Genomic DNA, 22,730 nt, shown 5'->3' on the forward strand with positions numbered 1-22,730 from the left:
GTGTATAGATGCACACACATAACAGATGCATGCTGCAGATAAAATCAGGAATGCCTAGACAGGATTAACAAATATGTTTACAGTTAAAGGAAGTCTTTCTGCAGAGTACATATGCCACAAATGGACTGTGGTTGGATTTTATAGCACAGCCTTTTATTTGCCTCCAACATTTGTTAATTTTTTTTTCTTAAGGAAGGATATCGTTGACAAATGTCTCTGAGCGAAAGGATAAGATGAGACTTGGAATGACCCTTTCGTCAAATCCTAAAGACAACAGCTTTGTGGTGAGTTTGGATGGCTGGTTAGATAGTTAATAATGCATATTCTTTGTAATATTAAAGTCATCTGGCGTTTAAATGGTCTACAACACTAATATTGTTAAGTGTTTAAACACCATCCATTACCTTTGGAACACTATGGAATTATAATTTATGTAGAATGAGCCCATGATCTTTATGTAAATTATAAATGCATTTATTAATGGTGCGCTTAATAGCCTTTGTGATAATTCACAGGCTTGTGGTCCCCTTTGGTCGTACGAATGTGGCAGCTCATACTACAGCACTGGAATTTGCTCCAGAGTCAATGCCAGCTTTAAATTTTCCCGTACTATCGCTCCTGCTTTCCAAAGTAAGCACATGCACCTGCACCTTCGATTTAACTAGGACAGTTTTGCAGTGAAATTTTTGGTAATATGTTTCCACTTTCTGTCTTAACCATGGACTTTATTTTTATGCTGAATTTGGCCATGACAGTTTCTGGATCTGCCAGAGGCAATATATTGTGAAATTAATCTTCTTTTTAAAAAGAAAATGTCCTTGACTGCTCATAAAGAGCTGAGTTGTTAAATCTTTTTTCTTTTTGACGAAAGAGTCACAGACCTTGTTTTTAAATTATTCACTAAAATTTGATTTTGAACAGAACTACTACTGTTTAATGTGTTTTATGTGCCAAAGAACGTCTAATTTCCTCTTTCAGGGTGTGAGACATACATGGACATAGTGATAGTCCTAGATGGTTCAAATTCAATCTACCCCTGGAACGAAGTTCAAGACTTCCTTATCAACATCCTGCGGAAATTCCATGTTGGACCAGGACAGATTCAGGTGTTTTAGACTTTCTGAACAATGACAGTGTGAAATATCAAATGTGTCTTTACATCAAATGTGTGAATCATGTGCTTGTCAGGTTGGAGTACTCCAGTATGGAGAAAAGGTGGTGTCCGAGTTTCAACTGAATGACTTCCGCTCTGTGGAGGATGTGGTCAAAGCAGCCCGTAAGATAGACCAGCGAGGAGGAGAAGAGACCAACACTGCGCTGGGAATCAGTGTTGCACGGTACTGTTACAATAATTGTTTATTGGTATGATGACTTAGTTATTGTATATTTTAATACTCTTTAAAATGCCATTTATTCATGTCATGGCAAAGCAGAATTTTCAGCAGTCATTACTCCAGTCTTCAGTGTCACATGATCCTTTAGAAATAATTCAAATATGCTAATTTGGTCCTCAAGAAACATTTTTTTCAGTCTTTACTGTCCCTTTTACACAATTTAATGAGTCCAGGCTGAACAACAGTATTCATTTCTTTAACAAAAAAATTTTTGAAGTGTAATGTACATTTTACATATTGACATCAACAGAGCCCTAGAATGACATTTACAGAGCATAAGTTATTATCTATGGATGTTCACAGCTCAGAGGCCTTTAAACAGGGAGGCAGAAGAGGAGCAAAGAAGGTCATGATCGTCATCACAGATGGAGAATCACATGACAGCGCTGACCTGCAGCAAGTCATTGAGGACAGCGAGAAGGACGGCATCACCCGATATGCCATTGCTGTAAGTATTGTTTTTCTTCATTTTTTTTTTTTTTTTTGCTGTGGCATTGATCAAATGCCCGTTCTCATGCTGAAATTATGAGGTGACCCATTTTAAAATGGGCATTGGACCAACCATTGAGGTCACATTCAGCTGCTGACACCAGTGAAAAAGGCCCAATGCTTTCAGCACTATTTATGGAGACTTATGGATTAGAATGTGGTCTTGGGCACTCAAGACAAATGCGTCATGTTCAGGCTGATTGATTCTTGGGGTCGTTCCTCACAACAGGTACTGGGCTACTACAACCGCAGAGGCATTAACCCTGAAGCTTTCCTCAATGAGATCAAATACATCGCTAGTGACCCTGATGATAAGCATTTCTTTAACGTGACAGACGAAGCAGCTTTGAAGGACATTGTGGACGCTCTCGGAGAGAGGATCTTCAGTTTAGAGGGTTGGCGACTTTACCACTCCAGCACCACACACAGCATTGCATCATATTCATAACACAGCCCAAAACCTCAGCCTGTAAAACATTTACATCTCTGCACAGCACTACACTGTAAATCTCATTGGACCAAATCTTAAATTTTATACCACATCTCTTTGATATATGTCCTCTGCCAACTCGCTCTTTAAGACCACTGAAATCTGCACTGCTCTGTTGTAGGAAATGGCGGATTCTTTTGCTCTCCTGTGTGTTCATTGTGTCTCTGTTTGCAGGGACTAGCAAGAATGGGACAGCATTTGGTCTCCAGATGTCTCAAGCTGGCTTCTCCACACACATAGTGGAGGTGAGTCTGGGTGTCCATCAGTCTGTAGGTTCTCGGTCGAAGTTCATAGCTCTTTATTTCATCTCAGTTGAAAGAAAAAACCCAGACAGGTTGACCGAGATCAGATTAAGACCTACTTTGTGTGAACCAAAAGTCAGACATTCAGTGAAGGGTTAGGGTTACTTTCTTTGAACTTAAACCTTACCTTTCCTTCTTCTTAAACATTCTTAATTTCTTTTCTTCTCTTTCTGTAGGTCATCTCTATATGTCGTTGTCAGTAATATGATACACCAAAAGTATTACACCTTTACAATGGTGAGCAGATAAGATTCCTCCATGATAATTCAAACAAGCTTCTTTCTGATTCTCATTCCAAAGAAATGAATATAAGGCCCAGGTTTTCCCAGAAAAGGGATTATTGTGAGAAGCATGGAGGAGCCACACCTCAGGGGAGAAGGAAAATGTCTTCATTTTTTCTTTTCTGTCTGAACCCAGAGCTGATATCAGAGCTGGCTTGTCCTCCAGCACAGACTCAGCACCTGACACTCTCATACTGTACCTGCTTGTTCTGGCAGGCCGTCTGCCATGCTCCATCCAAAAAATCTGCCTAAACTGTACCTGGTGGGTCTATATCCATCCAAGACCTGCTCCCAACTGTAGCACTAATCATCTCTGTCCAGGTTGCACAGTTTCCTGATGCAACCCCTCTGATTTTTCCACTCCATCCCCTGAAGGCAAGCACAAACTGCTGTGAGAGTTATTAATATCTAGTTTTTTTTTGTGGAAGAAGCAGATAGGAAAACTCCAGATGGCCATTGGGATGACTGGAAATCTAATCCATCAGGCCTCTGGATGCCTGGAACAGCATCTGCTACAAAAGCAACTTAAGTGTTGAGAGGGATAAGTTGTTGGAAAGAATGTTTGCACTCTAGGAGAAAATCATACCCCTAAATCCAGATGGTACTCTCTAAAAGTGGGATGTGTGTAGGTTTAAATATTGCTTATAGTTTACACATATTTAGTTTTTAGAAGTTTTTATAGAGTTTTGCGCTTTATTTCATGCCCCTGAATTGTTTTATTAGCTTTATTTGTGGATTCTTATTTTAAATGATCTATAGAAAACATTATTTATTGAGATATGCTGCAGCAATATAAAGTGATTGCCTAAACATGAATAACAGTGAATTCAGCATTTTGATTGATTGGCAATAAAAAAAATAGTTTTGTTGGTGTAACTTAATTTTTAATTAACTTAACTTATTTTTAAGTTAATTAAGGATAGATCACACTTGAAAAAAGTGAAATTCAGATTTAGAGGATACTTGAATAAAACAAACTGATACAACCACAATTTCCCAGTTTGAGTGATTAATCTGTGAACAGGCTGATCAAGGCAATCAAGGATGATTATCAATTTAATTTGACCTTTACTAGGTTCACTTTCATTAAATGCCAATTCAATTCACTCTGTCAAAAGACTCTATGCCATGTGATTATTTACCTTTTCAGAGTAAACACATCCACTGTGGTGGGGAGTGTAACAAGCTTCAGAGGTTTAACTGGGTAAAAAGTAGACTAGCAAAAGCATGTCCAGTAAAAGTGTTATGAAGTCCGGGGTTGATAAAATGGGTGATAAGGAAAAGGTAAAGCAATGCAGTCCTGGTGGCATTGGGTTTAGAGGCAGTCCTGCTTTGTGACTTCATGCTGGCCTTTTAGCACATCTTCTGCATGCGATTGTGGAGCTGGTTCTGTAGAAAAGAAAAGTGACAGTGGATTTATGGCAGTGGTGATGAGGTGCAATGGGCACCAGGTGCTCAACATCACATGTAGCCCCCAGCACTGTTCCATTTAATTGTGACTTCGCAGTAGAGCCGGAGCAGAAGTTGTTTAAAGGATGAGGTCACACCATAAAGGCACATAATACAGGAGGCTTTCTGGAAAACTCTGGTGGTTTAATCCATGGTGCATTTTGTTCTCTGATTAAAAACCAAAAAGTCATGATTATCAGCTTTGTGTGTTTATGTTTAAGTCCTGAAGTATCAACTGAGCCAGAGCAGTGTGTTCTCAGTGGCCTGCAAGTTCGGTAAGAATGTTCCGACTGGACTGGAATGGCTCGGGACGTTGTTGTTTGTTTATAAGAAACCGCCCGGGAATTTCAGTTCTCTCTAAACATGAACCCATTCGACTTCGGCTCTCATTCCGACTACTGTCTTCATAATTAACAGTGTGGGATGCCAAGCATTTTGTCCATAAATTATGACAGAATAAACTCATCATTAAGGAAATACATTGTTTATGAGGTTTCCATGGCAATTGACTGCAAAGCGAAGAAATTATGAAGGAGCTGAATGAAAACTGAGAAGATGAAATGTATGAATCACTGTATTATGAATTTACTGAGTTCCCGAGAGCTGTACAAACAACTGAAAAATGTGAAATGTTTTACAAAAATGTTTTTTTTTAACTGTGCTTTTAATCTACAGTAATCCTCAATATATTTTGTTAATAGCAAATATTTTACTGCCTTCATACATTATGCTATGAAGGCATGATTGGCTTTTAAGATTTTAAGCGTTGATATTCAGTGATTGATTTTATTATTCTTCAGAATTCATTCTGTTCTTACTAATATTTTGTATTATATTTGACTACAGCCATTGGTATCAAAAAGCACATCAATGCAAAATTGCCTACTGCAGATAAAAAAATGAGTGGATATATTCATATGCTCTGTCTGCAGGATGGTATTTTAGTGGGAGCAGTGGGAGCTTATGACTGGAATGGGGCTGTGCTGAAGGAGACTCGTCAGGGTAAAGTGGTCCCACCAAAGTCTTCTTATGAACAAGAGTTCCCAGAAGAGCTGAAGAACCATGGAGCATACTTGGGTAAAGAATTCAAACCTATACTTACAACAGCAGCTGTCTATGCTAATGATGGAAATGCCCCAGTATGATCTGGCTACATCTAAATGATGTCTGCTTTTTTAATGTTCTTCATAGAGAACATTATTTATTGAGATATGCTGCAGCAATATAAAGTGATTGCCTAAACATGAATAACAGTGAATTCAGCATTTTGATTGATTGGCAATAAAAAAAATAATTTTGTTGGTGTAACTTAATTTTTAATTAACTTAACTTATTTTTAAGTTAATTAAGGATAGATCACACTTGAAAAAAGTGAAATTCAGATTTAGAGGATACTTGAATAAAACAAACTGATACAACCACAATTTCCCAGTTTGAGTGATTAATCTGTGAACAGGCTGATCAAGGCAATCAAGGATGATTATCAATTTAATTTGACCTTTACTACGTTTACTTTCATTAAATGCCAATTCAATTCACTCTGTCAAAAGACTCTATGCCATGTGATTATTTACCTTTTCAGAGTAAACACATCCACTGTGGTGGGGAGTGTAACAAGCTTCAGAGGTTTAACTGGGTAAAAAGTAGACTAACAAAAGCATGTCCAGTAAAAGTGTTATGAAGTCCGGGGTTGATAAAATGGGTGATAAGGAAAAGGTAAAGCAATGCAGTCCTGGTGGCATCGGGTTTAGAGGCAGTCCTGCTTTGTGACTTCATGCTGGCCTTTTAGCACATCTTCTGCATGCGATTGTGGAGCTGGTTCTGTAGAAAAGAAAAGTGACAGTGGATTTATGGCAGTGGTGATGAGGTGCAATGGGCACCAGGTGCTCAACATCACATGTAGCCCCCAGCACTGTTCCATTTAATTGTGACTTCGCAGTAGAGCCGGAGCAGAAGTTGTTTAAAGGATGAGGTCACACCATAAAGGCACATAATACAGGAGGCTTTCTGGAAAACTCTGGTGGTTTAATCCATGGTGCATTTTGTTCTCTGATTAAAAACCAAAAAGTCATGATTATCAGCTTTGTGTGTTTATGTTTAAGTCCTGAAGTATCAACTGAGCCAGAGCAGTGTGTTCTCAGTGGCCTGCAAGTTCGGTAAGAATGTTCCGACTGGACTGGAATGGCTCGGGACGTTGTTGTTTGTATATAAGAAACCGCCCGGGAATTTCAGTTCTCTCTAAACATGAACCCATTCGACTTCGGCTCTCATTCCGACTACTGTCTTCATAATTAACAGTGTGGGATGCCAAGCATTTTGTCCATAAATTATGACAGAATAAACTCATCATTAAGGAAATACATTGTTTATGAGGTTTCCATGGCAATTGACTGCAAAGCGAAGAAATTATGAAGGAGCTGAATGAAAACTGAGAAGATGAAATGTATGAATCACTGTATTATGAATTTACTGAGTTCCCGAGAGCTGTACAAACAACTGAAAAATGTGAAATGTTTTACAAAAATGTTTTTTTTTAACTGTGCTTTTAATCTACAGTAATCCTCAATATATTTTGTTAATAGCAAATATTTTACTGCCTTCATACATTATGCTATGAAGGCATGATTGGCTTTTAAGATTTTAAGCGTTGATATTCAGTGATTGATTTTATTATTCTTCAGAATTCATTCTGTTCTTACTAATATTTTGTATTATATTTGACTACAGCCATTGGTATCAAAAAGCACATCAATGCAAAATTGCCTACTGCAGATAAAAAAATGAGTGGATATATTCATATGCTCTGTCTGCAGGATGGTATTTTAGTGGGAGCAGTGGGAGCTTATGACTGGAATGGGGCTGTGCTGAAGGAGACTCGTCAGGGTAAAGTGGTCCCACCAAAGTCTTCTTATGAACAAGAGTTCCCAGAAGAGCTGAAGAACCATGGAGCATACTTGGGTAAAGAATTCAAACCTATACTTACAACAGCAGCTGTCTATGCTAATGATGGAAATGCCCCAGTATGATCTGGCTACATCTAAATGATGTCTGCTTTTTTAATGTTCTTCATTCTCCATTCTGTGCATTTTTTATTCTTTTGGCCTAATTTTTTCTCCACTCCTCTGTTCCCAAGCAAAATGATTAATCTAGTATACTGGTTTACAAGTGACAGACATTTATCTTTTTCATTTTGTGTTTGTAGGTTACACAGTGACATCAGTGGTATCAGCTCGCAGTGGCCAGTTATATGTTGCAGGAGCTCCTCGGTTTAACCACACGGGCAAGGTCATTATCTTCACCCTGAAAAATACTGGAGAGCTCACTATATTACACTCACTCAAGGGACAGCAGGTAATGAACCTAAAAATATGCTTATAAACACTTGCAGCGCACAGTGTTTGTATACAGTGCTGCTCTGACTCATTCTTCAAGGCTTTTGTGTGCTTACAGCGGTCCTGTTTAACTGTATCGAAGTACTCATACTGTACAAACAACAGTGATCAATTGGCCATTGTGTTTTCAATTTGGTACATTCCTCTCCTGGCTTTCATTTGCGATGAGTGGACTGTCTAGATTACAAATGTATCCCACACAGCCCATGTGCTTCTCATCACAATCCAAAAGCATGCAAATAAATTCGCTCTTACAAATAAAACACAGAGATAATGAATATTTTTAAAGGAGATTAACATTTAACAGGTGATTAGCACCACAGTAAACAGCCTTAAATATAACCCTATTAACTGTGCATCATTTTTCCTGTGACTTGATATTTATAAAAACATATACAGATGCTTGTGATTCAAAGATGCATAGGAGAAAAGTGATAGTAGTGCATTTAGTTAGGCTTTATTTGACCAACTGCTTTTTACTACTGATTTTGGAATGAGATTTAATATGGAACTTAAATTGTCATATTATGGCATGTTTATTTCACCCTATATTTGCCGTATTTCTGTGTCCTTATGTTATTCACTTTAAGTTGGTAGACATTATCAAATAAAAGTATAAGCATATTAGTTTTACATAGAGGACAATGCAAGTAAAAAGTGGCTCAGCTGTGTTTTCATGCATTTTATGCTTACCTCAGTACATATCCAAGTAGGGTGTTTCACAGTTGGTAAATTTGTGTCCTTGTGCACCACTAGTAATAATTTTGGTCTTGATGGATGCGTTTGTGCAGATTGGGTCATACTATGGCAGTGAGATTGCTCCAGTGGATCTGGATGATGATGGAGTGACTGATAACCTGCTGGTGGCTGCGCCCATGTTCTTCAGTGGAGGCTGGGAAAAGGGCAAAGTCTACATCTACAGAGTCACAGAGCAGGTAAAGTATCTTCAGCCCTTTGGCATATTCCTGTGAAAAACAAGTTAATTAGCTATTGAGTAGCTATTATATTACCTCCTGTTTACTTCTCACCCAGAATACAACACTACAGATGTTGCATCTTGTCTTTAAGCCGAGGGATCCAAGCTCCAAATCTGTGCCTGTGCATTAATGCACTTTCTCTTTAATGGTCTCACGTAAATACTGACAGGCTTTTGCCACCTGCCATACTTCGTATCAGAGAGTAGTGGAGGGTGAACTCAGCAGGAAAATATTTCCCCCTTGAAATGTAATTATATGAAGCTCACAGAGAGAGAGAGCTGCTATAATAAATGGAAAAAGCTGGAGCTCATGCAAGAGCAATGCTGTGAATAGAGCAGAACTCCATCTTTATTCATTTAGCTCGTATAAGCTATTTCCTTACGGCCTTATTAACCAGGAGACCACAATACCTCAGGTTGCAGCCAGACACTGGGTACATCAACAATGCTGGTCATCTTTTACTGAAATAATTGATCATGGTTAATGTCACTGCTTTTCAGAAAATTTACATTATATACTGTCCGTTTATTATGCACACCACCTCTTCACTTCTCTTCTCTTCTCTTCTCTTCTCTTCTCTTCTCTTCTCTTCTCTTCTCTTCTCTTCTCTTCTCTTCTCTTCTCTTCTCTTCTCTTCTCTTCTCTTCTCTTCTCTTCTCGTCTCGTCTCGTCTCGTCTCGTCTCTTCTCTTGTAATCTGATGCTATTATAGGAAGGATGAGAAAACAACTGATTTCACATGTCTGTCGTCTATAGCTATATATTTTCAGAGAGAGAGAGAGAGATTTAGGAATTTTGGAGGAGGGTGATGTGCATGGCTGATTACTCTCCCAAAGACTTGGCTGACGTGAACAGTCTTTGCTTTGAGAAACTGCACCTTTCTCTCAAACTTTCCACCCATTTTAAACTAACTGTTTTCAGAAGCACAAATACCTGCTAAATTACCTCACCTTAAGTGATAATACGGGAGTTCGTTTGACCTTGGGAATCTGGTTTGGACTGTAATAGTGAATGTTTGTGCTTAAAACTATTTAAAACTATTTATTTCAGTCTTGTGGAATATTTTTGCATTTCTTAAAATATACTGTATGCGAGACTGCATTTAACGCAGTCTCTGTGAAGCAGACTTTTTTCGATTTGTTGGAATTAGTCAACAATGTCACCCAAATTTCTTACATAAACACATAGTGGGTTGTCGTCGTGGTCACTGGATCTGGTTACCAATTCCTCAAAAGATTGTCTCTGGTTACAGAAATGTTTAGCTCGTATCCATGACCTAAGTGGATATTTCCCTCATAAACAGCCTCTTCTCAGAGTTTCTACATTTATTTATGATTGGAATGTGATATAAATATAAAAAATGCTCTTATTTCTCATTAAAAGTTTGACAGAGTACAATCCAGTGCATTGTGGGGTCAGCTGACTTCATTAAAGAGCAAAATATCTGAACATTGTTCTATTGTGAACATGTTAGTTACCCCCTGCCTCTGCCAATTTTGGTGTACAAGCTATCAACTTTTATGGAGCACCCAGGCTGATTTTGTTCTCATCATGCTGTAACTAAATTATGTCCTCCCTCATGGCAGCCTTTTTTGCTTGTTTTCCCATCAGCCTCGTTTCATACTGGAGGGCTCGCTGGAGATTTTAGATCAAGGTCAGAATGCCCGTTTCGGCTCTGCACTGGCCCCTGTGCCTGACCTTAACGGGGATTCATTTAATGATGTGGTAATAGGAGCTCCGTTAGAGGATGACCACAAAGGAGCCATTTACATCTACCACAGCCAACGCAACAGAATACTAAGGAAATATAAACAGGTACTGCATAAATGTCCAGCTACTCTCTTGTGTGTTAATTAATCTGCATGTATTTGCTTTGAGTAGTTAATTATGGCAAGATTTTACATCCATCTCTTCTTTCTGTCAGAGGATTGGTGCTGTTCAGCTGGCCCCGGGTCTGCAGTACTTTGGTCGTAGTATCCATGGGAAGATGGATATGAATGGAGATGACCTGGTGGATCTAGCTGTGGGCTCCCTCGGTGCTGCAGTACTTCTGTGGTGGGTTTCTAACACAAGGTTATTTACACTCTCCTTAAAGGAATAGTTCACTCAAAAATTTAAATTTTGTCATAATTTACTCACTCTCGACATAATGTCGTTCCAAACCTGTATGAGTTTCTGTCTTATGTTGAACACAAAAGAAGAAATTTTGAAGAATTTTGAAGAACCAAACAGTTGTTGGTCCCCATTGACTTCCATAGTAGGGAAATAAATACTATGGAAGTCAATGGGGACCATCAACTATTTGATTACCAGCATTCTTCAAAATATCTTTTTTTTTGTTCTAACATAAGAAAGAAACTACAGGTTTGAAATGACATGAGTGTGAGTAAATGATGACAAAATAAAAATTTTGGGGTGAACTATCCCCTTAAATACCACAATAATGTACCATTTTTGCTGTGCTGCAGGTCTCGAAGTGTTGTCCGAATCCATGCTATTGTTCGATTTGAGCCCAGCAAGATCAACATATTCAATAAAGACTGTCGGAGAGGAGGGAAAGATGTGACCTGCATGTCAGCTATTGTATGTCTGAATATCACAGCTCGGACTCCTGTCAGAGCCTCACAGGAAATAGGTCAGTTTTTATATTTTTTAGTGCTGTCAAATGATTAATCGCGATTAATCGCATCTGAAATAAAAGTTTTTGTTTACATAATATATGTATGTGTACTGTGTTTATTTATTAAGTATATATAAATACACACACATACAGTATATATTTTGAAAATGTTTACATGTATATACATTTATATATTTATATTATTATATTTTATATTATATAGAAATATATTTAAAATATAAACAACATATGTTTCTTAAATAAATACATGCATGTGTTTGTATTTATATATACAGTACATAATAAATATACACAGTACACACTCATATATTATGCAAACAAAAACTTTTATTTTGGATGCGATTAATCACGATTAATCATTTGACAGCCCTAATATTAAAAAAAAAAAAAATTCAAATACCACTGTAAATAAATAAAAATACTGAACTTTTATGTTTTCTGAGTCTTTCTGAAGACATAAATTGGTATATAAAACGTTTCATCTCTATAGATTGTTACTCATTTATGAAATCGGTGCTCATTTATGAACTTATTATGTAAATAAAATGATCTTAGTGAAACGACTACATCAGTTGTACTGCTGGATTGCAACAGTTCTTTGGTCAAAGGGTGAAAAGCTTAGCTTTCACCCAAAAACGCTCTATACTGAAAATCGTTTTGGAGAACGGGAAGTTATGGAAGTGCTTTGAAAGCAGCCATTTCCTCTCATTATACAGTATAGCTCGCTTTGAGTATCTCTTGGTTACAGTATCATTAAAGCTAAACAGTTGACAGCTGGTGAGGTTTACATACCACTGACCAGCTGCATATCCAGTGTAGTTCAGTTAAGGTTTCCCTGCTAAGTATGCCACGTATTAGCATGAAAAAGATATCATCAGTAGTGATGAATTGTTCAACATACACTCTTGATCTTTCCTTTGTTGATTTGTTGATTCAAGATTTACCTTGGGAGTGGAAAAGAAAAGCTGCTTAGCCAGCTCTGGAAATTTAAAAGTAAAGTAGACACATTGTATGATGACTCTGGCTGAAATAACAAAAGGAATTAGTATAAAAGTATTTTTAGCTTGTGTAATGTTGTGTCTGGAAGCTAAAGTCTCTAAAACAGCAGACAAGATAAGTGGCCTAAATGGCCACAGATATTATAGATATCAAAGTTGTGTTTTATGCCCTACACATTAAGTCGTTGGTGTGCAAGAACACTAAGTAGAAGCACAAATCGAGGCAGACTGGACTACCTTGTTGCATTAAAATGCCTCAGTCCCTCAGGACAGGGCTAGTTAGTGTTTGACACATGCAGTTTGACTTAAGGCCTTAGTGACCATCATAGGTTTGTTTTGAAATACATGTGCTGGAAGGTCAGGTTCCTGTGTAACGTGTGGGACCACAGAGCAGCACAACTGTTTTTAGTTAACCTTCATGACCCCAGAGCGTCTCCATCACAAATTTCACGGGTGTGAAACCAATGTAATGGTCTCAGAGAGATGACATGTTTTAGTCTTTAGGGTCATTCAGGGGGATCGGACTTCTGGGACAATACAAATGAAGGCACATGTTTTATTTTGATCTAATTCTCCACACATGTGGAGGATTATGAATATGTTAAGCTTTTAAGTGTGTTGTTTATTGGTACACATTTTTCAAATTTATGAGATTTTAAAAAGTAGGATAACTAAGTTTATAGGCCTTTCTCAGCCCATGAACAAGGTTCAAATTGTCTTTCAGCAAACTCATGTTTGAACCTTGACGGATAGCCGAACATCCTTACGACATTCAGGTCTCTTAAAAGGGCTTTCCTTAAGATTTGATTTTATGTCTTTTAAGGCCTCAAAACTCCCAAATTGCTCTCAGATCTCCTGAGAATCATCAATTTCACCTCTAGAGTCTCTTAAATCTGTCTGTAGCCCACACCTGGTAGAGCACTATTATGTCCATAAATAAATGGCCATAAAGTTGATGCTTTGCATCTTTCATTTAGTGTTATAACTAATGCCTTCAATGTAACAATGATGCAAACCATTTCTATATAAATACATGAGCACACTACCATTCAAATGTTTGGGGTTATAATGTTCATAAAGAGATTTCTGTTTAAAATAGATTGTCTTCTTTTAAACGTTCTATTTAGCAAAGAATACTGAAATTTCATTTTAAAATTAATTAGAATTGTTATTTTAAATTGTAATAATATTTCACAACATTACTGTTTTACTGTATTTTGATCAAAGAAATGCAGCCTTGGTGAGCATAAAAGACTTTTTCAGAAACATAACTTTTTTTTTGACCAACTTTAAACTTTTGCATGGTAGTGTTATCTGGCATTAATTGTAAATTATGTGCAAAGTGATAAGTAACTAAATATTTGATAAATATTTAGATAAATATGATAAATGTTAAATGATAAATATTTCACTGTATGTTCACTCTGTTCCTTCCACTTCTCCTAGCTATTAGCTACAATGCTTTCTTTGAGGAGAAGCGCTTCAACCCTCGAGCTGTGTTTGATGACCCAGATCACCAGCAGTCACAGAATCTCACACTGCTTCCTGGAGAGGAGAAGTGTGACCACATCTACTTCCACGTCATGGTTAGCTCTCACCTGTTAGGTCACCGAAGTGTCATAAGAGGGCATTTGCATTGCATTTAAAATCATTGATAATGAAACATATTCTACAATGACAACTCATTAGTTCTGTTAATTGTGTACTTTCTTGTCTGTTCATTCAGATTTTCCGTTGCAATAGCAGCATTCCTATTTTATTAAGTTCACTTTCTAGCATTACAACAGCAGATTATATTCTTCCAGTTTACTCTTTTATAGCCATTTATTTAGATTGAGAGATTTATGATATTGTAATGTTGATACAGGAGACTACAGACTATGCCAGGCCCATTATATTCACTGTAGAAACTGAGCTATTGGAATTGGATCAAGGCCCAGCTCTGGATGACAGCTGGCCGACTACAGTGAAAACACAGGTGAGTGTCTGTAGGTCACGAGAAACCTTACTGTTACACTGTATATCTTTTGTTAACAACATTAACACACGCTATGAATTCATTATGAAGTATGTTGAAACATATACATGTAATAGCAATAATTACATCTAAAGCATTCTCTCCAGCTTCCCTTCTGGAACGGGTGTGACGAAGATGACCACTGTGTTCCAGACTTGGTGTTACAATCTCAGACTGATCTAATGAATCGCAAGTAAGATGAAGCCCACACACGTATGCTAAAACACTCACGCTTACACATGCTCATTCCCCTCTCTTCTTCCACAGGCAGTTCTGTGCCCAGGCGTTTCGAGCAGGCAGTCTATTATGTCGGAGTCAGACGCCAGCAGAACCTTCTGAACGCATTATAGAGGGATCCAGGAAGAGGATGGTAGTAGATGTACGTCTGGAAAACAGAGGGGAGAATGCATATGGAGCTCAGCTTAACATCACTAACACTCCAAACCTACGCTTCTCCAGCCTTGTAGTGAAGGTACAACATCACTCTGATGGCTTATGTTTGGTTGTTTGATACCTGATAAGGATTGGTTGGTTGATTTGTTCCATTGTCCATTCATTCAGATCTTGATTGTTACTAATGCGCTTTGTGGAATGCATCTGCGATAGTAATTGTGAATGCAAAGTTAAATCAGGCTGCACTTTCTTTCTCTATTTATAGGATAATTCTGAAATGCATATAGACTGCCGCAGTGAGAACAGGCGAAAATATGAGAAATCTTGCAATATTAGTGCACCCTTTATGAGAGCAAAGTCACAGGTGAGTTGCCATTGCCACATTTTTTTAAAGCTCACAAAGGCCATTTATTTGATCAAAATACAGTAAAAACAGCAGCATTGGGAATTTTAAGATCATTTTAAATCATATAATAGAAAACAGTTATTTTCAATTGTAATAATATTTCACAATGCTGCTGTTTTTACTGTATTTTGATCAAATAAATGTAGTGTCCTTTTTTTCTGCTGACGCTTAAGCTTGTGTTCAGGCATCTCCAGAAAAATAAAACATGAGGCAAGAATGTAATTCAAGAATACTGTTACCATTTGGTTACTACGTCCATACAGAGCAAATCCAATCAATCACACGGCCTGGACCACAGAAGTCTGTCCTGTGCTAGGGCACTGCTTTGATAGGAAATGGGTCAGCAGCTTCTCACAGAGTCCTGATTCATTTTCTTGAGGTTTGGGGGTCATGGGAGCTACACTTGTGGCTACAGGATGAGATTTTATTGGCCCACTTGGGAGCCTGGTTCAGCTCAGAACAGTTTGTGAGGGTGCAAAAGTGGAATAAAAGGAGGAGAGAACGTAAATAGGATTTTCCATGCTGCTTTGTGCAACTACTCGCCAAGCATTCAGACAAGCATTCATTTTGTAAACTGCATGGAGACTTGGATTACCACTGAAGTGGTGGCTAGAGCCGTTGCTCCATGAACTGCAGCAGATGTTCATTGGGAGAGTCTGTATATCATCTGTATCTGTGTTTTGTCACTATGAAGTGATGTATATACAGGATATGGAAGTTAATACCTCGTGTGGTGGTTAGACTGCTCAGCGAATAGTCAGCAGCAGTGGATAAAGCCCCTCCTTCCACACAAATGATGTTATTGGTCTGTAGAAAAAGGCTAGAGGCAGACTAGCATAAAGGGTCTTGGCCTGTTTGTGTCATTCTTATATATCCAGACAGGCTGTTTGCCATGGAAAATATTGGTTCATCTTTAAAAATGTAAGTTTTGGATGTGATCAGGGTATAAATTTGAATTTTGGAGGCGAGGAATCCAAAATCTAGGGATGAGCTCATTTTTGAGCATGTGTGTGATGCTAGAATGGATGAAAGAAAAACTAAACAGTAGCATGCAGGAAATTGTAAGGAGTGATGAAAGCACTTTGATTAAACATTACTCTATTTTTCACTCCCCAGGTAACATTTCGTTTGGAATTTGAATTCAGTCACTCTGTGCTGCTGGATCACGTACGGATCATGTTGGAGGTTACCAGGTAGGACATGCTTTGTCTGAGATGTTGTAAATGTTTGGATATGAAAAATATGTGTACAATGCAATTAAGAATATAGATGAAACTGAAAAACTGTGATTTTTATTTATTTATTTTTATTTTAAATCTTATGATTAAAAAACATTATTATAAGATTCAGGGAAAATCCAGAATACAATTCAATTTCATTTAAAACAAAATCAGTTTTATTTTTGGAGCACAGTTTTATCCTGTGGAGCACAAAACAAAACAACAACAACAACAAAAATACACATTGATCACTAGATGACTAAATGGCCACATTGAAATCTGCTAGATGTGGTCTCAGTTAAAGTGTCTAGAGCATTGCTGATGGTTTGGAATGTTATGAAACTCTGAGGGAAAGGATCCTGGACACCGACGATGCCTGAGCTGGAATGTTAAACTCCTGATAGATGCAGCCAAGTGTCACTGCGCAGTGAATCACAGGGTGAGCATAACTGCCTGGGAGGTTTCTCATGCCTATTCTTATGTCTCTGCAGTGAGGGTGAGGAAGTTGTTCTACACGATAACATTAATGACATTTTCTACACTCTGAAATACGAAGCTGATCTGCTCTTCACAAGGTGAGATAGATGTGTGTTTGTTTGAATGCTCTAATCAATATGTGTGATTTTGGAAGTTGGAATAGTTACAATAAACTTTGATTCTCTCAGGAATTTTTACCCTAGCCGATATGAGCTTAAACCTGACCTCTCTCTAGAGGAACCTAGTGATTTCAACCCTCCGTTCAACTTTACCTTTCAGGTGAGGTCCACTTCCTTGCTATCTATAACTAAAGAGAGGAGGGCCCTCATGTTTCGAACAAACCAAACATGTTTTCTCTATGCATCACAGATCCAGAACCTTGGTTATTTTCCAATCCAAGATTTGCAACTGAACATTGCAATCCCTGAGGTCACGAAAAATGGCAATCAACTCCTGCAGATCAGAGATTTCCATATTGACCAGGTGAGGAGGACACAACTAGACTTGTAGTTTTACTCTACTTGTTATTACATTTTACAATAATTTACAGTCTAGATGAGTCCGTGCTAGTTGCCGAAAGTCAGAGCCAGTTTGCAGATTTGAATTTTAACAGATTTGAGCAGATTTTTTTTTACTTCAGACTATGATTACATCCATTTGGATGATATCAAACATGTTTTATCAGGCCCGGATTGGCCAATCGGGAGGACCGGGAGAATTCCCGGTGGGCCGGTCTGTTTTTTTGGCCGCGAGGGCCGGTTTTGAGCAGTCACAATTCTGTAATGGCACAATTTACTCAGGCCGATTACTTTTTTTTTTTTTTTTTGTATGACATTAAAATTCTTTTTAGAATAATTGTACGTTAAGCAAAACAAATGTGATTATTTCTGATAACTTTTTAGGCAGACATTCTGGTACAGTACAAATATTTTGAGCTTCCCTTATTCTGTCCCTTATTTTCTTATTAAGAATCACAATTGTGCCTTATTTTCCATTTTATTCAGTTAATTGGCAACCCTAATGATGATGTAATGATGTTTTGACTCCCACGGCAGAGGCACCTTGCTAAAAAAACGTCAGTTGTTGAAGATATGCGAGCAAAAATACAATGAATTACAAGGCTGTAGGGAACAGTTCACTATTACAGACGTAGGCCTATATACTGAGGTTTTAATTACATTATTTAAATAGGCCTATAGTCAGTCGTGAACTAAAGTGGGCCGGTCTAAGGCATGAAACTCCAGGGCTGAAAATGAGTCCCAGTGCCCTGTGTTTTATATTTCAAGCCGATTTTAAAACACATTTACTTTCATTTGTCATGTGTTGATTGCATAAGTCTAAATATTCTAATTAGTCAAATAGTTTTAAACTGATATTTACAGCTAAATTTATGCATTTGGCAGAAGCTTTTAAAGTGACACTGCACATATCATTCAAGATATACAATTTATCAGTTCATGCATTCTCTGGGAGTAGAATCCATTACCTTGGCATTGCTAGCATCAAGCTCTACTGTTTGAGCTACAGGAATGATATTAATGGTGATTTGTGTCTTTTTTTGTATTAATAATGCTTTGTGCCTTTTTTCCATCAGGTAGGTGGAAGTCATTGTATCCCAATGCAATTAAGAATATAGATGAAACTGAAAAACTGTGATTTTTATTTATTTATTTTTATTTTAAATCTTATGATTAAAAAACATTATTATAAGATTCAGGGAAAATCCAGAATACAATTAAATTTCATTTAAAACAAAATCACAGTTTTATCCTGTGGAGCACAAAACAAAACAACAACAACAACAAAAATACACATTGATCACTAGATGACTAAATGGCCACATTGAAATCTGCTAGATGTGGTCTCAGTTAAAGTGTCTAGAGCATTGCTGATGGTTTGGAATGTTATGAAACTCTGAGGGAAAGGATCCTGGACACCGACGATGCCTGAGCTGGAATGTTAAACTCCTGATAGATGCAGCCAAGTGTCACTGCGCAGTGAATCACAGGGTGAGCATAACTGCCTGGGAGGTTTCTCATGCCTATTCTTATGTCTCTGCAGTGAGGGTGAGGAAGTTGTTCTACACGATAACATTAATGACATTTTCTACACTCTGAAATACGAAGCTGATCTGCTCTTCACAAGGTGAGATAGATGTGTGTTTGTTTGAATGCTCTAATCAATATGTGTGATTTTGGAAGTTGGAATAGTTACAATAAACTTTGATTCTCTCAGGAATTTTTACCCTAGCCGATATGAGCTTAAACCTGACCTCTCTCTAGAGGAACCTAGTGATTTCAACCCTCCGTTCAACTTTACCTTTCAGGTGAGGTCCACTTCCTTGCTATCTATAACTAAAGAGAGGAGGGCCCTCATGTTTCGAACAAACCAAACATGTTTTCTCTATGCATCACAGATCCAGAACCTTGGTTATTTTCCAATCCAAGATTTGCAACTGAACATTGCAATCCCTGAGGTCACGAAAAATGGCAATCAACTCCTGCAGATCAGAGATTTCCATATTGACCAGGTGAGGAGGACACAACTAGACTTGTAGTTTTACTCTACTTGTTATTACATTTTACAATAATTTACAGTCTAGATGAGTCCGTGCTAGTTGCCGAAAGTCAGAGCCAGTTTGCAGATTTGAATTTTAACAGATTTGAGCAGATTTTTTTTTACTTCAGACTATGATTACATCCATTTGGATGATATCAAACATGTTTTATCAGGCCCGGATTGGCCAATCGGGAGGACCGGGAGAATTCCCGGTGGGCCGGTCTGTTTTTTTGGCCGCGAGGGCCGGTTTTGAGCAGTCACAATTCTGTAATGGCACAATTTACTCAGGCCGATTACTTTTTTTTTTTTTTTTTTTTTTACATTAAAATTTTTTTTAGACTAATTTTAAGTGACACTGCACATATCATTCAAGATATACAATTTATCAGTTCATGCATTCTCTGGGAGTAGAATCCATTACCTTGGCATTGCTAGCATCAAGCTCTACTGTTTGAGCTACAGGAATGATATTAATAGTGATTTGTGTCTTTTTTTGTATTAATAATGCTTTGTGCCTTTTTTCCATCAGGTAGGTGGAAGTCATTGTATCCCACCTCAGCATGTGGCACACAGTCGGGCGTCTCCGGAGGACCTCTCACGAACATCACGACTGGTAAGACCCTCTCTGTACAGGCTTAAAGTGTCTGTCTATCTCAGACAGAATGTGTGCCACATTTCAGACTTGCACTTTAGCACTTCATAAAAGTCTGGCTTGTGTTGTTATGGTGCTTTATAGTTTGCCTGATTTAGGAGCTTTCAGATATGAGATGTTGATTTAATGTGCAACAGCAAAGCATTTCTCTGCAAAATAGCTGGTTTTGTACTCTCTGAATAAAGCCACTTGAGTTTAATAAATTGTGTCATAAATTATTGGTAAATCTAGTTCATCTTCAACCAATTCTAGAAATGTTATTGTGTTTTTGAAGATTATTGTATGTCTGAGGTAGGGAGTTTTGTAATGCAACTCTAATGCACATCAGATTCCCACCACAAGCAGCTGGGTTTCATCAGTAAGATTGTCCGTTTGTGAGAGAACTGTTCCTTGCTCCTTTGCACAGAACTACTCCAACACCCTGACGGTGCCAGTGCAGTGTACCGTCAACCTGCCTTCCTACAGAAACGTCAGTGTGAAAATTGGTGGATCCCTCCGTACTGATGCACTGCATGCGGTGAGTAGCTGTGACTTCGGAAAATAACAATCTGATGATGAAGATGAAGAAGTATAATGTGGAAAGAACTTGTAATCAGGGCACAGTGTTCACACACAACATGAAGGCTTTGGTCGAGAGGAGGATCTCCCAAAACCAATGTAAAACTATGATCAGACCAGTAATTAGAGACAAGAAGTCATGCAGTACATGTAGACATACTATAATCCGGTTTTGTTTACATTCTGTACTTTTTTTTCATTCCTTTTTTCTCTTGCTCAAAAACAAACAACAAAAAAAAGCATATGCTTTGAATTTACAGTGACACCAGAAAGTAATTTCGACACTTAATCCACACCCAAAATGTTAAATGCCTGCAGTAAAAAGTCAAAGCAGGTGGCATTTATTTTTAAAGGGGGAAAAAAACAGATTAAAACATTTCACAAGAACAAGTTTTGCTTAGACAATAGATATATTGTTTGAAAGTAAGAAATAGTATTTGTATAATTTGTGGTCGTCAAATATTTAATAGTTAGTTAATATGGCTCAAAATGAGAAGGGGTTACACATTATTTTGATAGTCCACTTTAGACATCTATAACTATAAGTAACTTTGCAACTACTATACATGCACTGCAAAAAATGCTTTACTTCCTTAGTTTTTTTGTCTTGTTTTCAGCCAAAATATAAAAAAAATTCTTAAATCTAAGAAGGATTTTCTAGACAAGTAAAACCTTTAAAAATAAATGCCCCCTGCTTTGACTTTTTAAGTCAAACTTGCTTGTTCTAAGCAAAAACACACTTAATTTTGACTTGTTTTTTTCTGAAAACAAGACAATAATTTGTATTGTCTAGAAAATCCTTCTTGATTTAAGAATATTTTGGCTGAAAACAAGACAAAAAACTAAGTAAGAAAAGCATTTTTTGCAGTGTGTCAACTAACTCATTAGAGTATTAGTAGACTGTTAGGTTAGGGTTAGTAGAATCAGTTGACGTATTAAAAAAGTTACTTACAATCACTTATATATAGTTGCTTACAGATTGATGGTGCAAGTAACCATCAAAAAGTCAGTCTATTAATATTCTACATCCGACAGTCTATGACTGGTAGTTAGTATGTAGTTGCAAAGCCACTTATAGATAGTAAAATGTCTGAAGTGGACTGTCAAATTAAAATGTTACCAAGTGAATTTACATTTTAATTTGAGTGAAGCATCATTTGTTTGCAGTGTCCACTTGGTTTGATATTTTGTATCTAAGGTCAGACATTTTGCTACAAGTGTGGCTTTTTCTACCACTTCTCTAGCTTCTCACTTTTAGTGCTTGCTCTCTCCAACTTTCTCACATCCACTGAAGTAATCATCTGTCAGAGAAACTGAAAATTGTTTTTTCTTGCCACGGGCAGCTGAAGTTCAAAACCCTCGAGCTGGTGACGACAGCCTCAGTGGAACTGAACCCATCCAGCCCCATGTTTCTGCCTGAAGAGAGGCCGGTCAGACATGTGAGTCACCCTCTACACATCAGCATTTACAGAAAGCCACGTTACAGAAACATTGCTGGACAACATGTTTAGACTAGGTAAAAATAAATCCATGACTGTAGACATACTATAATCCGGTTTTGTTTACATTCTGTACTTTTTTTCATTCCTTTTTTCTCTTGCTCAAAAACAAACAAAAAAAAAGCACATGCTTTGAATTTACAGTGACACCAGAAAGTAATTTCGACACTTAATCCACACCCAAAATGTTAAATGCCTGCAGTAAAAAGTCAAAGCAGGTGGCATTTATTTTTAAAGGGGGAAAAAAACAGATTAAAACATTTCACAAGAACAAGTTTTGCTTAGACAATAGATATATTGTTTGAAAGTAAGAAATAGTATTTGTATAATTTGTGGTCGTCAAATATTTAATAGTTAGTTAATATGGCTCAAAATGAGAAGGGGTTACACATTATTTTGATAGTCCACTTTAGACATCTATAACTATAAGTAACTTTGCAACTACTATACATGCACTGCAAAAAATGCTTTACTTCCTTAGTTTTTTTGTCTTGTTTTCAGCCAAAATATAAAAAAAATTCTTAAATCTAAGAAGGA

General features: G+C 37.5%; 1 protein-coding gene across 1 annotated transcript in view; it reads left to right on the plus strand.

Annotated features, from left to right (window-relative positions):
- Positions 1 to 22,730, plus strand: part of LOC107557700 (integrin alpha-11-like) — a 40,670-nt gene that overhangs the window by 15,565 nt on the left and 2,375 nt on the right. The window contains exons 4-28 of the mRNA XM_016241203.1: positions 193 to 284; positions 516 to 630; positions 979 to 1,106; positions 1,189 to 1,337; positions 1,698 to 1,842; positions 2,113 to 2,278; positions 2,548 to 2,618; positions 5,338 to 5,482; positions 7,608 to 7,756; positions 8,589 to 8,732; positions 10,385 to 10,588; positions 10,698 to 10,828; positions 11,242 to 11,408; positions 13,859 to 13,998; positions 14,280 to 14,390; positions 14,537 to 14,622; positions 14,697 to 14,901; positions 15,088 to 15,186; positions 16,345 to 16,421; positions 16,940 to 17,023; positions 17,114 to 17,204; positions 17,295 to 17,408; positions 20,014 to 20,097; positions 20,543 to 20,653; positions 22,038 to 22,133. Coding sequence (XP_016096689.1) covers positions 193 to 284; positions 516 to 630; positions 979 to 1,106; positions 1,189 to 1,337; positions 1,698 to 1,842; positions 2,113 to 2,278; positions 2,548 to 2,618; positions 5,338 to 5,482; positions 7,608 to 7,756; positions 8,589 to 8,732; positions 10,385 to 10,588; positions 10,698 to 10,828; positions 11,242 to 11,408; positions 13,859 to 13,998; positions 14,280 to 14,390; positions 14,537 to 14,622; positions 14,697 to 14,901; positions 15,088 to 15,186; positions 16,345 to 16,421; positions 16,940 to 17,023; positions 17,114 to 17,204; positions 17,295 to 17,408; positions 20,014 to 20,097; positions 20,543 to 20,653; positions 22,038 to 22,133 — 3,104 coding nt within the window. The remainder of the gene's footprint in view (positions 1 to 192; positions 285 to 515; positions 631 to 978; positions 1,107 to 1,188; positions 1,338 to 1,697; positions 1,843 to 2,112; positions 2,279 to 2,547; positions 2,619 to 5,337; positions 5,483 to 7,607; positions 7,757 to 8,588; positions 8,733 to 10,384; positions 10,589 to 10,697; positions 10,829 to 11,241; positions 11,409 to 13,858; positions 13,999 to 14,279; positions 14,391 to 14,536; positions 14,623 to 14,696; positions 14,902 to 15,087; positions 15,187 to 16,344; positions 16,422 to 16,939; positions 17,024 to 17,113; positions 17,205 to 17,294; positions 17,409 to 20,013; positions 20,098 to 20,542; positions 20,654 to 22,037; positions 22,134 to 22,730) is intronic.

Source organism: Sinocyclocheilus grahami, unplaced genomic scaffold (assembly GCF_001515645.1).
Source record: "Sinocyclocheilus grahami isolate Dianchi unplaced genomic scaffold, SAMN03320097.WGS_v1.1 scaffold615.1, whole genome shotgun sequence".
Lineage (NCBI taxonomy): Eukaryota > Metazoa > Chordata > Actinopteri > Cypriniformes > Cyprinidae > Sinocyclocheilus > Sinocyclocheilus grahami.